The sequence below is a fragment of the Eucalyptus grandis genome, chromosome 6 (assembly GCF_016545825.1).
Source record: "Eucalyptus grandis isolate ANBG69807.140 chromosome 6, ASM1654582v1, whole genome shotgun sequence".
Taxonomy (NCBI): Eukaryota; Viridiplantae; Streptophyta; class Magnoliopsida; order Myrtales; family Myrtaceae; genus Eucalyptus; species Eucalyptus grandis.
In genome coordinates this window covers 19,366,552-19,384,925 of record NC_052617.1, presented here as the reverse complement: position 1 = coordinate 19,384,925, position 18,374 = coordinate 19,366,552, and the positions used below count along the sequence as shown (strand labels likewise).

The 18,374-nt window shown below is 41.5% G+C and overlaps 2 protein-coding genes across 2 annotated transcripts; one reads left to right on the top strand and one right to left on the bottom strand.

The window, feature by feature from the left end:
* Window positions 1-9,191: 9,191 nt before the first annotated feature.
* Window positions 9,192-11,125, bottom strand: LOC104448802 (probable inactive leucine-rich repeat receptor kinase XIAO). Its single transcript, XM_010062713.3, has 2 exons — window positions 10,022-11,125; window positions 9,192-9,872 (listed from the first exon to the last, which is right to left on the bottom strand). The coding sequence occupies exons 1-2, from the start codon at window positions 10,942-10,944 to the stop codon at window positions 9,503-9,505; spliced, it is 1,293 nt and encodes a 430-aa protein (XP_010061015.1). The 5' UTR covers window positions 10,945-11,125; the 3' UTR covers window positions 9,192-9,502.
* Window positions 11,126-14,180: 3,055 nt separating this feature from the next.
* LOC104448801 (floral homeotic protein DEFICIENS) lies at window positions 14,181-17,544 on the top strand. The gene is made up of 7 exons (XM_010062712.3): window positions 14,181-14,541; window positions 14,695-14,761; window positions 14,896-14,957; window positions 15,080-15,179; window positions 16,575-16,616; window positions 16,833-16,877; window positions 17,059-17,544. The coding sequence occupies exons 1-7, from the start codon at window positions 14,354-14,356 to the stop codon at window positions 17,254-17,256; spliced, it is 702 nt and encodes a 233-aa protein (XP_010061014.1). The 5' UTR covers window positions 14,181-14,353; the 3' UTR covers window positions 17,257-17,544.
* Window positions 17,545-18,374: the final 830 nt, after the last annotated feature.

Here is an 18,374-nt window from a genome sequence, read left to right as displayed (position 1 = left end):
TAAACAAAGGATTTGTTACCAGGATTTTACATCGATTGTATCATTAATAATAAATGCTTACATTTTTTAGTGAGATTATTTAAAGCACAAGGTTTTACAAAAATATCATGTCTAATAGCTAAGTTTCTATCAATAATTGGTGTTAGCTAATGAGGAATCAAATAAAATATTGTGTTTATAGCACAAAACAAAATAATTATATTTTGGCAAATAAATGATTCTAACCACATTATGTCGTTGATTGATTGAAGAAATGACATGAAACAAGCTTATAGTTGAAGTATTCTTATCTAATTATAACACTTCCTCTATTTTATACGTGTATGATTCGGCTTGTTGAAAAGAAAACAAGCATCATGAATTCAATAAACATACGGGAGACAGAAGTTTTATTAAAATCATGTTTAGTTAGAACAATAAAAGAAGACTAGTGAAGGTATCCTAATGGGTGTCGTCGAACAACTTAAAGGAATAAAAGTCTCATGTAGATGAGGATTAGATAGTATCATTGCAATGCTCGAAACAAATTGGTATCCTTTTATACAATTTCAATGTAACATATAGTTTATCTATATTATAACTAAAATTAACTTTTGAAGTTGGTGTCCATCTCCGGTATATCCAATATACTTTAGAGATAAAATATTCTCTTAACGAGTAAGTGTCGAATAAAATTGTAATGTCATACGTACGATGGAGGGAATGATTTTATTATTATAATCATAATAAATTATTATATTATTGTTATTATTATTATTATTACGACCATGTGCACCGCTTTAATTGAAGATAGAGAAATTATATTCAAGTGTGGAAGGGGAACTTGTGGGGGCGAGCTTGCAGTTAACTACCCCACTAACGTTAACAATAAAGTTACTAAAAAATTATTTTATGAGATGAATGAGGCACAGCTCGAAGGTCTCTACTACAAAATTGTTTCATAAAAGAGATTCACGACTTTAAATCTCAATGATCATATGTATCAAAAGATTTGTAGTGACTGGAATCATGCAAAATTTTAAGTTCAAGAAAAGTATAAACTATTACACAATGACAATATAAATTGTAACCTTATCAAATTGAAATTCTCTATTTTTGGATGGATAATTGTACTTGATTCCTTTGGATTTAAAAACCCTAAAGATTTAGGAAGTTTGATCCAAAACCCATAAATCATCTCTTCTTCCTTTGTCCTCATTAAGGGCAAGGGTGAACTTAAGGGTCGCGACCTAGCTAGCATCAACCTTGAGCATTGCCAAATCGATCCACTAGATTGGGCTTTGCCGAGCGACGTCAATTCAGCGTTGCGAACCTAGTATGGTCCCCAACACAAGGTGACAACACCCACAGTGAGTGAGTCATCCTATGTGGGTGATCATGGCTTGGTCTGTTCGTGACTTAGGAGCTTGGTTAGAGAGAGAGAGAAATTGCTAAGGCAAACTATTATGAAAATGAGAAGGAAAATAGTGTTTTTATTGCACTAAAAACTTTATGATAAAGGAAATATTTTCCACGAAAAATTATTAATTTTCATTTGTTTGGTGATTTTGGGAAATTGATTTCCTTCTTACCAAAATGGGAAGTCTTTTTCCTTCAATCCAAGCTCATGGAAAACATTTTCCATCAATCACTAAGTTTTCCGTCATCCAAATACTAGAAATTCGGAAAACAATTTCTCAAAAATAGTTCTCCTTATTGTTTCACTAAAAACGTCACAACATAAAAAAATGTCTTCCATGAAAATCATTATCAAGAAAAATGGTTGATATTTATTCATTTGGTGATTTAGGCAAAGTGACTTCTTTCTTGCTAGAAAGGGAAGTCGTTTTTCCCCAATTTGAGTATGTTGTTTTCAGTTTACGGGCAACATTTTCTAACGATCGATTACTTTTTCATTATTAAAATACCGGAAAGCTGGAAAACAATTTTTCAAAAACAGGTTTGTTCCAAGTAAACAATAATCTCCATGACCAAACGACATTGATAAGGAAATGTCAATTTCTCAAAGGATAAGTTTCAAAATGGAAAATCCACTCTTAAATCCAGAGGGCTCCAATCCATACCTACCTAGTGGTAGTAGTACAGTGAATCCACTCCTCTTATTAAGGTATTTTACTTCCAGGCTCCTTTGTCTGGGGGGACCATCTGGTGCTGCCCCTCCATTATTTGGCCAATTCCCATCTCGAACTCCTCTCAGTATCTCGCAAAAATCCAAAGGTCTCCCTCCCTCCCTCCCTGCCTCGAAATCCATGATTGCCGCCCAAAATCCGTCCAAACAAAAGACAGTGTTGCATCAGATTCCTAATAAATCTATTCCATCCCATCTTCTCCCTCCCTCCCTCTCTCTCTCTCTCTCTCTCTCTCTCTCTCTCTCTCTTTCCTTTCTCCTCCTAAGTTACGCATCAAAGCAAAGAAGCAACCCTGTGGTCCTCCTCTTAACCTCGAACTTGTTCAGTGCCAGTTCTATAAGCATGACAGCACCAACCCCACATGGGGGCTTCACTCCCTTCAAGCTCTTTCGAGTTGTGACAAGTACCACGCTTGATAAAAGAACTCCAACTGCTCCTCCTCCCCACATGAAAGAAAGGCTGCATTTCGATCACAGGCCCCCATAGAGCCAATAGAAACACCATTCCTGCCTCTTCTCATATCACTTAATTCCTACAATAATCGATGAGCATTATTGTTCATGAAGGTCACGTCAATCCTCGATGCGTACAATAATCGACGCTGCATTCCATCCACATGCATTTTCATTTCGTAATGCAACGTTATAAGTTGATTATAAAACTCACGATACACAGATTCTTTCCTAGAAAGTAAGCGTCGAATCTAATTCTTAGATAACTTGGACATCTATTTACAATTCAAAAAAGAAAATGAAGATGAGGTTGATTATATAATTAAGGAATTTTTTCTGGTCAAACATCTTGATGGAAATTGAATAGTTAAATTCTTTCTTTCACCTTCTTGTCCTTTTTTTTTTTAACCTTCTTGTCCTTTATCTTTGACCAACTTTTACTGTCTTTTCCTCGTTGCTGAGCAAATAGAGGAATAATTATGAAAAGGGTTATAAAAGGTACATACAAAAGTAAGTTAAAATGGCGGATATGGGGGCAGCAACCCTCGCCGCTTTTGAAAGCGTGCATTTACTTCTTACATTCCAGCAAATTCTCGATGAGAATTACGAAGTAGGATAGAAAACAGAAAGGACAAATTGGCCAAGACGGGGCCCTCCACTGCCTAAGTTACCAGAGTTGCAATTTTTTTTCTCCTTCTGCTGATTAGTTGTTGAAACTTTCCACGCACTCCCTGAAATTTTAAAAATTCGCACGAATACCCTCCTTCCATTAAACATAATTGACGGGATTTATGGACGCGTACAAGATATGACTCATCGTCGTTCTCTTCTCGCCCCGTTTTGCACATGTATTTTGTTCATTTGTTCGATTGAGTCCCCGTGAAAGCGCGCACTTTTGTACGTGCACCTGTGTGCGGGGGTGCATGGGATGTGCGTCGCTCGAGCACCACTTAGGTGAGGATTTGGTAATACTCACCGGCAATTCGTGCTTTCGTATCACCATTTCGTTGTGTCAAATTTAGGTTGAAACCCGGCACAAAACATTTTGATAATCATGTCGCAATATTAAAATTCCAATATGCCAAATTGATTAAATGGATTACAAGGCATAAATCATTCAAGATATAAACCCTTGTGCACGAAACACAATGTTAGTGACTTTATTCGTATCATCATGATGATGTGATTCACATATCATTACTTTGAAGGAGCAAGTCATGTAAATGTCTCGTCAATTAATCATCGGACTGCCGACTTGTCAATTGTCACTTCTTTCGATTACTTTGTTAGATATTCTTAAAACATGGCACTCGTGTTCTCTTGACGATTTCTTTAGATAAATGGAGACACTACCCTTTAATTTTGATTTCTGTTCTGCCGACATCGAATCAACTGGTTAAAAGAGAGCTGAAATCACGTGGTTTATTACAAAATAGTAGGTATCAATCGGTCAATTCAACTCAATTACCTCTGCTAGCATCTTTCATTAGTCCTTTTGCCCTACCTAATCAATTAAACAAAGTCATTAATCACCATAATCAAAAGTCATAAACAGCCCTTCTCGTCATGCCACCTTAACCCCTCGGGGCATCACATTGGTCCTCATTCCGTAGCCAATAGCTCCATTGATTTGGAGAGAAAGGGGCATGTGGTACCATCATTTGCTGACTAATCTATTCTTGGACGTACCATTTGCGCAATTAAATCACACGATTAAGCTGCTTTCCACGATGTATACACGCGGAAAAACCTGTTAGCTTCGTACAAGCAACGAAACGATTGCTGCCACCTAGTCCTCTCGCTTTGCGAAGAAAAACGGGGGATGATGGTACAGCTAAATGATTAAATTAATGGGAAATTATCGGGGGCAGATTTCTGCTTCAAATCCACTAATCTCAGAATTATAAACAAAGTGGTGGGCCCCATCCCCTTTCCGCAAGAAGACGAAAATCGCTTTTTTCGGTCATCTGAACGTGACCGCAGCAGATGGATGTGAACGTGATTGATTCCCTCCGTTCACGATTTTCAGAAGATCTGAGGAGCGGTAGTGGGGTTGAAAAAAGGGGAAGTCGGCATCGCACTGTCCACTCCCGGCAGCAATAATGGACGGAATATCTTATTATTATATCAATTTTATTTCCTATTATTATTATTATTATTATTATTATCATCTGAGTTACCCAGCTTTTTCAAAGTGCGACCAGATTTTTTTTTTTTTTTTTTTTTTTCCGGTAATTTTTTTATTTTATCAGTTGGTAGGTTTGCTTCGTGCAAAAATATGTGCGATCCTATAAGCACAATCAACCCCATGCTTTTGTGCAAGTTGAGCACTTATCACATTGTGTTACGTGTTGCCTTGTTTGCTTCTTGATTCGAATTATTCTTTAATATCGTAATCAATAGCCCTAAATGCGCTTTGACCGTAGACACCATAGGTCATAGCGTTGAATAAAGAAAATCTCTCCAATGTGAATCCTAGTTGGAATAATTGGTCAAAATGATGACCAGATCGCGTGCAAAGCAAATATAAGACCACAATGCTTAAGCTAGTTTGTTATTTGCTTTGGCTTGTCGGTACATTCAATGATCTTAATGCTCCACTCAGTTACTGCACCATGACCATCGGATTTTACCCCGGGAAAAGAACCTAATGATGAACTTACGTAGAATAGTCATCATTGGCAATGTATCTAATTCAACTCTTATCGCATTTGAAGGCCTTTTTTTTCTATTGCCCTCCTTGTCCCTCCCTTATTTTTTTTTTTATCTATATACCTATGGTCTTCAATTGATGAAAAATTTCCTAAGAACCAACAAAATCAAGGAAGATCAACATAGCCGGAGATATGTGCAAACTATTCTAGGTAAGCTGCTAATTATGTATTTATCAAGATGCTTGGAAAAGACGTAAAGTTGGCGAGCGCTTCCATTTATAAAGAGGTTAATATCTATGATATCCGTTGACCAAAATCAACCGCCGCATTCCATTCCAATCATAAATTCTTGAATAAGTTGCACTAAGTAACTATTTTAAAAGGAAGTTCACGGGTCATGAGCATACATGTTGTTCCATAAAACAAAGAAATTAAAATAGCCCCTATATGTATATATGAATATAAATATACATACTTGAAGAGGATAGACATGGGCGCTCAGATGCAGCAACCCTGCATACACCCCAGCAGAGAGCACATGAAATTAGACTATTCTGGGCACTCAATTAAAATAATTTATCACGAATTAGGATACTCTAGGTATTCAATTAAAAAATATTAAATTACGACGCTCGGCTATCCTCGACGACGGTCCAATAATTGCATCATGGAGGGGACAGATTGCAAGGTATATAAGTAAATTACTTATAGCATTTTTCATGGTCTAAGTGGCAATAAAATAATTTGGAGCCAGCAAGCAATTAGCTACCTCGTTATCTTCAGTAATAATAATAATAACAATAAAAAGAATTGTGCGGATTAAGGATGCGTTGGATTGAGAGGATGGAAAACCCTTTTTAACGACAACAAGGTCCCAGCTACCACTTCGAGAGAGAGAGAGAGAGAGAGAGAGGAAGGAAGTTGTCCTTTGCTTTCTTTAAATGCGAAAAGGTGAGTGTTTTGCATTTGCCATGTAAATCTCGATTACCTCGACATCGATTATCCAAATTGAACTTTCTAGTAATGGGTTTATGCAACATGACCCCTTTTCTGTATTTAACTAATCAAAAGATTAATTGCGTCACCACTTCTAGATCTTGCTTAGTACGGATGAGACATTCGACCGTACAAAATGAATGAATACCGAAGCTCAGTCAATATGATGCGAACGTGACTCTACTTTTCTATTGTGTTCGATTAGATATTTATTGATGTGTTAAGGTCGAGTAGTTAAGATAAGGTATGAAATCATTATAAATCTCAATGAGCGAGCAACCTTTTCGGAAGTTAGAACTTAGAAGTCACAATGATTTGTGTCTGGAATTGATTTTTCTTTTAAGATACATAAAATGTGTAATCATCTTTCATTTTCAAGTTGGATTAAGAGATTATGTTTGGCGAAAGCATTATTAGTTGGTCAATGGTTTTCCAAGTCTGGGAATGGCCGACTCTTAATGGAGGGTCGTGATTGGTGACTACTAGCGATGGATTGAAAATGATTGAAAATGTATCGTTCTCTTTTTTTTCCTTTTTTCTATCCCTTGAATGTTGGATAGCCAAGAAAAAACTTGATCAATTAAATTTGAGAATTTCTAAAACTTAGACACATCATCAACTTGGATAATGTGATTAGTGGATTATATCAATCGGTAGTGTAATCAATGCACAAAACACCTTTCTCATTACCTCGCGCTGTGTGTTATTCTCACCAGTGGATATTATTCTTTATTAAACGCAAGAAAAATAGCAAATCCAAGAAAGGAATATTCGAAAAGAAATCCGATTTGCAGACGTCTAAAGAATTTATCTACTCTCGTCTGTCAAATCAATTTACCAAACGGGAGCTGTTATCTTTCTATGAAAAAATAATTAAACTCATAGTACCAACATGTAAGGATTATCTTATATTAATGGAATGACGCGTTTCGAAATCACTTAAAAGTTTGTTTTTCACTAACTTTGAGTGGTCAAAGCCCATAATGGCTTGGGTTTCGGATCAGCCTGACCAATTTCATGGACCACTTACGTGCACTCTGATTTCATTAAAAAAAATTGCCAAGAGGAAACTCCTAGAAAGATGACCAATTTCTCCTCAAAAGATGGGGATGGGCATGGGCTTCAAGAAATTGATGCATTTGATACGGGACATGGCCTTCACGTCTCTCCGTGGGGACCCAATAATATGGACAACCATGCCTTAAAACATTACTATATTGCACGTGTAACCCTCTCATTTTTCGACCTAGAAAATGATTTATTAAGATGGGGGATGAAGCTAGATCTTGTTGAGATCGAATAAACCCACCAAGCTTTTAGGTTGATACTTGCTTGAACTTGGCGAAGCAACTTGCAAATGCTTTGTTGCGTTAAGAAAGAAGAAAAGTTTATGGAATTGTTAGTTAAAAATTACTCACCCATAAAAAACCACCAGAGGTCTTTGAATCCTTTTGATCCGCACAATCTTATGTGTAAAACAGATTTGGATATTGAGAATGAAATTGTCATAATGTTAATGGAAGCCCCGTTCCCTTTCTTGATACCATTTGACAAGTTGAAACGAGGCAAAATGAAAATAGAAATTGAGAATGAAAATCGATGTAAAACCTGCATTTTCACTAATATGGGAGAGGTGGGAATGAGTGAGAATCCATGGGAATGGATAAAATGAAGGCAAGCATACCAGTGGATTATTATTTAATCTCGAGATATGGTAAAATTTGATAGAACAATTGGATACAGTAATAGCTATCAAAAATAACAATTTGAAAGATTAAAACTGAAACCATAATAAGACAAGTTTTTTAGTTCGAGGCGTTGCCAATTGCAATACTTTTTACATTAATTCTCATTCCGATACGTTGTAATTCATTCCGATTTCTTTTATAATTCGATCACCTCATTCATGTATACCAAATGGGGGCCTAAGCCCAAGTGATTGATTGCTAAGCAATCGAGTGGAAGTTCAGAAAACGGGAAGACGTGGCCCTGTCAAGTTAGTCTGGGCCTAGATGCTTTGGATTTCTTTCTGGGCTGTTGAGTTTAAGGCCTCTCGCCTTTTTGGGCGATCAGGCTTCAGAAGGCGCTTCGCATTGCATGAATTTTGCTGCGAGACTCGAACCAGCAAAGCCACGCCAACCTTGGGCAGAGTTGTGGTATTTCAGTGAGCTCGTGTCTACTGCGGTCGTAAGCTTACCAATCTCAAACTCAGATGGCGGATGATACCGAGACTATAAGCGGCGACGCGGGTTAGTTGAGGTTGAGAGTAAAATCCAAGACTATCAAGGGTGGGGAGTAATCGCCACGATGAGAGGGTCGAACAATGTGCAACTCCCGGCAGGATTCTAGACTGGCAAACAGGGTGGAAATGAATTGAATTGCACACCCAAAAGGGAGCAAATGTTCCTAGATTATATGTATGGAACTGAAATTAACTCACAAGACATATTTTGAAACGGAACAACCTTGTTTAGCATTAGAACTCCAATACTAAGTATGTTCAGAATATGATAGACTGAATCAAACAATTTTCCGTGTTAATTAATCCAAAGTGTCATAGCGGGGCAAGCAAAGAGGAGAGAGAGAGAGAGAGAGAGAGAGGAGCTAGGGGTTTATCTACATGAGGTGGAGGATGGACAGGTGGAGCAAAATGGATCAAAAAATAGTTATGTTACAATCATTATTAATCGTAGAAGCAACCCTCTTCTCAAGGTATGTAAGAACGTAATCATAAACTTATAGTTGCATTGCAATGGGCCCGACGGCAAAACTAAAACCCCCGCGATCAACGGCCTATGATCATCGACGCCTCGTCGTTTTGAGAGAAGTCTTTCGGTGAACTCCCTTGCAGCCGGAAGATTTTCTTGACCGTCGGATCGGAGAACATAAATGGACCATGTGATGGCTCTTAAATGCGATGAGGTCGCCCACCGGCAATGCAAGCATGCTGCACATGGGACTTAACAACAACAATAATTATAATAATGCGTTCTCGAGTTTCCATGAGTAGATACGACGCCGTCTTAAAAATACGTATATCTTTGATAAGATCCATCAGAGAGGACAATAATTATCTACGAGCAAGAACGCACGTGCTTGTCACTCCGGATCGGGCTCACGTGCCGTGTCTGACATGTCGGTGACCGTTGCATATCAACCCATCAACCAGGATATTGCAAAATATAAGCCGTATGAACTATCCCCGATCGAATACACCAACTTATGAACCCAAATCTACCAATTCAATCTTTTATCAGACTCTGATTTTTGTCTAAGGAATGGTGGGGCTAAAGCTCTTACAATCCGCCGGGGACTTCTGATCGCCGCCCCGGCAGAAGAAGAACTCGTCGGGGCACCGGTACAGGCAGTTGTCCACCAGGCTCACGTTCGCCGACCCGGGCCTCAGGCCCACCAGCGGGCCCGGTATAGGCCCGAACAAGTAGTTCCCGCCCAGCAGCAGCCTCCCGATCGCCGTCGTCCCGCCGGCGGCGGCCTCCCTCACCCTGAGCGCGTACTGCGACGGTATCATCCCCGTGAACATGTTGTGCTCCAGGGACAGCGCCGACAGCCTCGGCATTGCCGCCATGAACCCCGGCAATAGCCCCCGGAGATTGTTGTAGCTCAGGTCCACGGCCACCAGCCTGCTATTCAGTAGGGACATCGAATTTTTTAGATAAATATTGATAAATTAAAGGAAGAATTTCAATATCTTTTTGATTAGCGCGTTGAAGGTATAATATTTTGAAATGATAAAAATTCAAATTTCATACGACAACATGAATCGGCAGACCTGCTGTTCGCACCCGCCGAGGGCGGCGCGTGCAAGGACGTGAAGTTGTTATGCGAAAGCGTGAGCTGCCCAAGGGACGGGTGCTCGAATAGGGCCGCCGGCACAGCACCGGTCAGCTCGTTCCGGCTCAGATCCAGCACCTGCAGGAGCCTCGCCGCTCCGCCGACGATTTCCGGGAGGTCTCCTCGCAGGCGGTTGTTCCTGAGCGAGAGCTCCACCAGCGACGCAGGGAGAGCCGCCGGGACTCCGCCGGAGAAGCGGTTGTCGCTCGCGTCGAGGAAATGCAGGCTCTCGAGCGAGCCCAGATCGGACAGCAGCTCGCCCGAGAGGTTGTTCCCTTGGAGCTCGAGCCTTTTCAAGCTCGCCAGACGGTTGAAGCTCGACGGTATGCCCCCGCGGAAGTTGTTGCCGTCGAGGCTGAGCTCCTCGAGGGCGGCGAGCGAGCCGAGCGAGGCGGGGAGCTGGCCAGAGAGCGAGTTCCGGGACAGCCGGAGCCGGCGGAGGCTAGTCAGGCGGGCGAGGGAGCCGGGGAGGGAGCCGGCGAACGCGTTGTAGGAGACGTCGAGGGTCTCGAGGTAAGGCACGCCGCCGTCCCAGGGGACGGAGGAGAGGGAGCCGGAGTAGCCGGCGGAGTCGAGGGCGATCTCGGTGACGCGGGAGGAGTTGGAGACGGTGAGGTCGCAACGGAGGCCGCAGGTGAAGCGGTCGCTGAAGACGCGGTCGCAAGGGTCGACGGAGAAGTCCCAGGAGCTCACGCAGGATCCGGGAGATACGGACTTCGGGTCGATCGCGGCCTTGAAAGCTTGGAGGACTCGAACGTCTCCGGGATGAGTTCTTGAATCGACCGGAATCAAGACTCGCCAGAACGGCGCGAGCGCGAGAACGAGGAGGAAGAGAACGAGTGAGCTTGAATGCGGCGACATCTCTCGTGCATGAACTTGGATCGGGATCAAGGTAAGAGAGAGTACAAGAGGGATGGCGGTGAGATGGTCAGTCGGATTCCTGATTCTAGGCTGACTGCTCCGTACGATCCGACAAGTTTCGATTTTCAGATTTGGGAGCAGTTTTCCTTTGGAGTTTGACCGGAAAGCGAACGTGGTCTCTTTCGCGTTCTACGGGGTTTAACGTTAACGGTTCTAACTCTTAACAGAGTTCAACACAACGCAACGTGGGGGTCTTACGAGGGATCTGTAGTAGACTCTCGGTTTGGTAAATGGGCCTGATGAGCAGCAAAGGGCCTGCATGTTTTCCTTCTTCTTCTTTTTTTTTTTTATGAACATAATTTTTTTTTTCCCAAAAACAAAAAAAGAATAGAAACTCGTTTATTTGCGTTTTTGTTCAAAATCAGATTTTTTGTTCCTGGAACACAAAAAGAACATAAATAAGAAACAAAAAAAAATTGTTTCTTGCTCCATAAACACTTTTTTTCTTTTCTTTTCTTCTTTGGCTTCTTTCGCCGGCCTCGGCCATGGCGACGCCGCCGTCGAGGGTTAGCGACCTCGCCGGAGCGTCGCCGGCCCCGGCGAGCCTCGCCATGGTCGGGCAAGCTCGAGCTCACCCAAATCCGGCGAGGTCGAGCCTCGCCGGGGGTCGGTGACGCTTGGCCTCGCCTAGCCATTGGTGAGGCACGGCCTCACCGGATCCGGGCGAGGCCGAGCCTCGCCGTGGCTGGGCGCTCCAGCCGTGGCTAGGCGCTTGCCGACCGGTGAAAGAAAAAAAAAAAAAAGAAAGGAAAAAATGAAAAATAAAATAAAATATTAAAAAATTAAAAGAAACAAAAAAAATAATTTACTAAACGTGTTTCTATTCATTTTTTATTCCCGAATAAATTTACCAAACGCATCTTTCTCAGTAAAAATTGTTCCTCGAAACAGAAACATTTTTTCTATTTTTTCCCTGCCGACAATTTTTGAACAAAAACGCATTTCGCGCTCAAAGCTTTTGGGTCGCAACTTCACCGCGCTCAAAGCTTTTGGGTCGCAACTTCACCACAATTCGAACGATGTTTGTACTGGGCTTCGACAGTCGGCAAGTAAACTCACTTGGGCTTGGACAGAGACTTTATTTTCGAGGGGAAAAGTGAGAAGCCGGCTTCAAAACTTGGCGACGAGACCTTTTGTTTTATCCCCTATCTTCTTTTGATGGGCGCAGTTTGTGATTAGAGCTTAGGAGGATGCGATTAGACTTGACGCACGGAGGCGAAATGACTACACTTCCATACTAAACAACGTTAACACCGTCGCAAAACCGAGTTCGTACGATGCGCCAAAACCAAGGCATTGTTGCTACAGCTACTCCTTCAGGCTATTTGCCCATTTGACAATTTTAGGCTTTAGCTGTTTCTTTAGCCTTCAAGTCCCCAGGGAGCTTTCTGCTTCAGGAATGCATGGACCGATGGCATGCAGGTCCGGTTTTACCCTGGAAGAGGATGTGGACGACAGCGGAGGCCTATTATATGCTGCTTAAGTTGCCCTGCTGCTAATTAGCTAGGGCCCTGCTGAAGATACAGAGATGGAGATGGGTGGACACCTTCGATTGTCCCCCGAATGTTATTGCTCTGTGCGGTCGTGTGCTTGTCTTGTCGGTCACGTGATCATGAGTTCGAGACATGGAGAGAGCAAACCTTTAATTAGCTCGTGCTCTTTGGCATTGTTACCTCGCGTGGAGATGGTCGTGGACTGCCGATGCTGATGCAGTTGTAGGACCGACTGTTTTCCCGGTGCTTCAGACCTTTGGCTTTGATGGTGCTGGATGATTAGGAAAAAGCCCCTTCACTTCACTTGTCTTGGTAATTACGGACCTTCGAGACGGTAATTATATGTTTCCGATGTTTTAAACATTTCCCTATCGTTTTATTTTTTGATCCTCAGTCACTATTCATTGGACAAAAGGCTCGATATGCTTTGACTAGGCTTCAATTTCGATAGAAACCCAACTGTTTGGAGCCCTAACTCATTTAGTCGATTTAGCTACCACATTGAGGCGTATTATAAGGGTCTCATTTAATTTATGACATGTTTAGCTTGTGTCATAATAACTCTGCCCATCTATCAAGATTAATATTAAGATTTAGCGACCTCGTTGGTCTTGACTAGATATCTCTGTACTCGAGCGGATTAAGATTTTGAAGGAGCTTCAAGTTCAAGTTAATGAAGCTTCAAAAAATCTCACAAAAGGTCGTATTGAAATACAAAAAAGAAAATAGCTGGACTACTATAGTCGCGATAGGGTTTGCTCTCGGAAGTCTGGAAAAATCAAATGGAAAAGTTTGGATGAAGGGCTAAGGATCAGGTCCCACAAAATCACAAGACGACGGAGAGGTGTTCCTCGGCTGGTAACTGGGGTTCCCGATTCTCCCCCCTTCTGGTCCGCCGTTTCTGTCAACTCCCAAAAGGAAATGATGTCAAATCAAAATCCCACAGACAAATGGAATTAGCTTACAACATCGATCACATCCAGGTTTTTGTCTGAGGAACAAGGAGGACGAGGAGGAGGCAAAAAGTTGAACTGCATCAAGTTACTCCACCAAGGATTTCGTGGGGCTTTTTTAATGATCCCTACCAAACAAACGGAGCCATGTCTGAAGAGTTCCTGATGAACAGTTGATGTGATTTGTCGTTCAAGAATCACCAAATTCCAAGAGACAATTTCTCGAGTTATTAAGAAACCCTCCGGTATAGTCTAGGAGTATGTTGACAAATTTGTTGCTAAGCAATCATATAAAAAAAAAGTGTTACAATTATCGGTAGATTAGCTTTTCTTGCAAAGAATGTAATCGGTGTTCTAAAAATTCAAAACACAACCCTCTTTCTATTCTCAACCGTATGCATTTACGAGGAAGGCTACAAGAGGCATACGAAAACACGTCCATTATTCAGTGATCGAGAGAAAAAAAATATACTGCACCGAATTTTCAGACCCTACGGACCGTCGATCGCATGATCCCCGAGGCGAGACCCGCGGGATCGACGGCGGGGAATGGTCTGAGACCCACATGGTCCGTGAACCGTGCGATGCGCCAGCTGGGTCTGGGGTCGGACGGCCGGGCAGCGGTGAAGGTGGAAATGCGTTTCAAATCAAGGAAGCCCGGAAACTGCAAACATGGCACTTACTATGTTTCGTCACTTCGTACACCACCTTTCACCAATTTGGCGTGGCCCTTTCCGTTTACGGTAAGAAAAGAAAGCTCCCTTTCCCCTCCTTCTTCTGAACTCCCTCTCTCTCTTTTAGCTCGGTGGTTTTTGTTCTTCTTCATTTCGAGGTCGCAGGAGAGAGAGAGAGAGAAAAGAGATAGAGTAGAGAGAGAGAGAGAGAGAGAGAGGAGGTAGGGAGATGGCGAGGGGGAAGATCCAGATCAAGCTGATAGAGAACACGACGAACCGGCAGGTGACCTACTCGAAGCGACGGAACGGGCTCTTCAAGAAGGCGAACGAGCTCACCGTCCTCTGCGACGCCAAGGTCTCCATCATCATGATCTCCAGCACCGGCAAGCTCCACGAGTACATCAGCCCCTCCACCTCGTACAAAACCCTACTCTTTTTCTTGATTCTTCTTCCTTCAGTCATCTCTTTCTGAGGAACAAAAAAACCCTAGATTTGTTTGACTCAGATGTTGACCTTTTGCTTTTGCTTTTGGTTTTCCTTCTTTCTTTTTTTCCTGCTGTAATGTTTTAGAACGAAGAAGATGTACGATCAGTATCAGCAGGCGCTCGAGGTTGATCTCTGGAGCTCTCACTATGAGGTTAGATCTTGCTGATTTTCCCCCTCTTAAAATATGCAGAACAAATATTCACATGCATGTGTACTTGGGCTGTTAGCTCGATTCCTTTGCTTGTGAAAGTCTGTTTTAAATCGCATTCTCTGCACTTTCATCAGAAGATGCAAGAGAACCTGAGGAAGCTGAAGGAGGTGAACAAGAAGCTTCAGCTGGAGGTCAGGTAAAAAGAAGATCCTGTTCCATTTACCTTAGTCAAATTTTTCTCCCGTAACTTTTAGAGGTTGAGCTTGTCATTGACGGGTTAACCGTGTTTGTGTTTGTTGGGTAAAAATGATTGCGCAGGAGGAGGTTCGGGGAAGGACTGAATGGTATGAGCTTATCGGAATTGTGCGGTCTTGAGCAAGATATGGACAACGCCGTTAGCCTGATCCGTGAACGGAAGGTTCGTGATTGACCCTAAAATCGCTGGTTTGGCTTTCAGAATTTTTATCACGTCGGGTGCTCAAAGAGCTCCAAACGGGCTACTTCACTGACATGGTCATTAGCTGGTTTGCTTTGCCTATATTCTAGCGTGCTTGTCCAATTTCTCTCATCAAGAATTAATTCTCACGCAGCATAGGAAGCAAAGGCTTGCGTTGCATGCTTAGTCAGTTAACTCATTAATATTTATTATTTAATTCCTTCTGGTTTGGACGTTAAACATTCGGTGATTATCCATTAATTGACTAGCGTTGTGTGTGTGTGTGTGTGTGAGAGAGAGAGAGAGAGAGAGAGAGAGAGAGAATGAGAAATGGAACCTGGCAAAATTTGTGGGTGATCTTTCAACTTTTGGCTAAAACTTAATGGTCAGGTACCCGATTCTCTCTTTTATCAAAAGGACTGTGTTGGAGTCTAGACGATATATACAAGGACCCAGGTGGAAGAAACCATGTTTGCTGAGTGACTATAATGCAAACGTTTCGTAACGGGTTTTCGATTTGCGATGTTTGAGTTGAGATTTGGATTTCTTGTTGCCATACCTCGTAGCTAAAAAGAGAAACTGCGATTACTTTTGTTTGATGTAGGAGCTGATGCGTCAAACGATGGTAAAATCCAGAATGAAACTCACAAAGGACGTGTTATGCTATTTGTCCCTATAACTCACTACCTCAGAAAACTAAGCAATTAATTAATGAAGAGAATGTTATATAAGCATATTGGACAAGATTGTTGTATGGTCCATAAATCATGTAAATCAATATAATTTCAACCATCGATTGTGTGGGATTCATTATGTGGCTCACATTATCAATGATGAAGATAGACGTGGTTTACATAATCTACTAATCATGCAATCTTTTTATCGAGTATAACCAAGTCATATTATTGAAAAAGTCAATTACTTTACCAAGTATTAGGCTTTCACCTATTGGATAATCCATGCAGGCATGAACCTCACTGTTAAAGTAACCAATCGATAATCGTCAAATGTGCATTGTCATGTTATATACGAAACTATTCATTTCCGGTGATAGTATCACGGCATATGTTCTATTGTGTATACATTGTGGACCGAATTCCAAATAATTTGTAGTTTGAGAAGAAAATGGTCATTTTAAGATGATGTCGGATCACAAGTCATTATAATTTTTAGAGGTAGCAAAATGAGTCATAGGCTCACTTTTAAGCTCATATTTAGTGGGTTGGATTAATTATAAGTTAGTTAAAATTTTGAAAATAGGTCGTAATGGATTGAAGTAGCAATTTCAGATATTGCATGATGCAACTATTAGCCTTTTCTCCTCCCTTGAATTCATATTGCTTAAAGGTCTAAAATGTTTTTGTTCGTGGAAAACAGTACAAGACGCTCGGCAATCAAATCGACACCGCCAGGAAGAAGGTAAGCCCTATATTCTCCTGAGTAGCCGATTTGCGTCTCTCTTTTGCGGAAAGATCATGCTAATCTTCCCGTTATCGGTCCAATTTGATCGATTTTTCTAAAGAAACATATGTCCAAGGATGTACAGTTTCTTACTTCCTAGAATTGATAACTAGTCATTTGTGATATATAAGCGATTATTTCGCCTGATCCTGTCTTGGTTGGTGCTCACTGCAGAAAAAGAATGCTGAGGAAATAAACAAAAGTCTCCTGCAAGACTGGGTAATTAAAGCTTCCTGGCTAATATAAACCTGGTTGATGATGTTATTTTCTTCGTTGTCTGTAGAAACACCTGCTAGTTATGTCCGAAAACGGCCAATTTACATGAATCAGCCGTCTTCATTTACTGATTCTGTTGATGGAAAAATGATTGAAGGCGATCAGTTTTCTCTCTTTTGTGTAGACCAATCTGATCAAGCATCTGAGGGAGGACGACCCGCACTTCGGAATGGTCGACAACGGCAGGGATTACGAGGCTGTGATCGGGTATACAGACGCCGCCGCCGCCGCTCGCTTGTACACCCTGCGCCTGCAACCGGACCAGCCCAATCTTACTAGCGGAGGAGGATCGGAGATCACGACCTACCCTTTGCTCGAGTGAGACGAAGGCGTCGGAAACCCTTCCGACGTCCTCATATTGTCTATTCATTCTGTCTAAGGGCCGATTCCATCTGGAATCCTGACTTCATTGGTATGTCGAAGTTTAGGACTTTGTTATGTCATCCTATTCAGCAGCTAAGTTTGTTCTTATCAGAAGCTGTTCCTATTATGGACCGAGGGCGATTTCCTCTAGGGCATCATGTGTTTTAAGACAAGTCTATATATAAGACTACTTTAAAACAATCGAATGAGTTGGTGCAAGATAGTATTGCACGCTAATATATGTGATCTAAAGGGCTTTGCCATGGGTTCAATAGGGCTAAAAATATTTGCTTGGATTATGGTCCATTGATCAGACAGTCAGATTTTGTTAGATTCACCAATGATTCATATGATTTCTTTTCACTTGTAGCCCTATGCTCTCATTTTGACTCACTATTTCCGAGAGATTTTTTTTGACTTTCGGTGTTTGGACGACGGAAAACTAATCAGTTTGTGGAAAAACGTCTCTCATAAACTGAAAACAACAAATTTAAATTGGAAAAAAAATTCCCTTCCGATAAGAAAGAAAACACTTTCCTAAATTGCCAAACAAATAAAAATTAACCGTTTCCCTTGAAAATGGTTCTTACGAAAACAATTTCCCTTTATCATGAAATTTTCCGTGAAATAAAAACACCCACGTAACATAAACTCATGAAAATATATCATTATTGTCAAATTAACAATTCCTTAAAAAAGATTTTCATGTACTTATGGTAAAGTTAGAGCTCACAAATCTTACAATCATGTGTGCCGACAATGGCACTAAAAGATGATCATAAGCCCGCCCTTGGAGCTACGAAATTTTTAGCCTAGCTCAATGATTTCCTCAAACATCATCGTGGGCTCGAAATCAGAGGAAAGGAGCCCAACACCTGATTTTTCTAAGGATCGGATTTGTCTTTCGGGAGAGACAGAATTGATACGAGACGTGCTGTCGCGAGGGACAAGAAGATGCTTCCAATCTCTCTAGTAAAGGCCAAACCAAACTCTACCTGCTTTTGAAGGGGATTTTAGCTTCAAGACAAGTTTTTTTTGGTGTGTATGTTTTCGTTTTGTTTAGGATTTTTTAAAGGA

Bases quoted from the DNA above. Each gene is read 5' to 3' on its own strand.
- LOC104448802 (XM_010062713.3), bottom strand. From the start codon at position 10,944: ATGTCGCCGCATTCAAGCTCACTCGTTCTCTTCCTCCTCGTTCTCGCG. The intron at 9,873-10,021 runs GTCTGCCGATTC...ACTGAATAGCAG, and splicing joins TCGGCGGGTGCGAACAGCAG to GCTGGTGGCCGTGGACCTGA.
- LOC104448801 (XM_010062712.3), top strand. From the start codon at position 14,354: ATGGCGAGGGGGAAGATCCAGATCAAGCTGATAGAGAACACGACGAAC. The intron at 16,617-16,832 runs GTAAGCCCTATA...TGCTCACTGCAG, and splicing joins TCGACACCGCCAGGAAGAAG to AAAAAGAATGCTGAGGAAAT. The intron at 16,878-17,058 runs GTAATTAAAGCT...TCTTTTGTGTAG, and splicing joins AAAGTCTCCTGCAAGACTGG to ACCAATCTGATCAAGCATCT.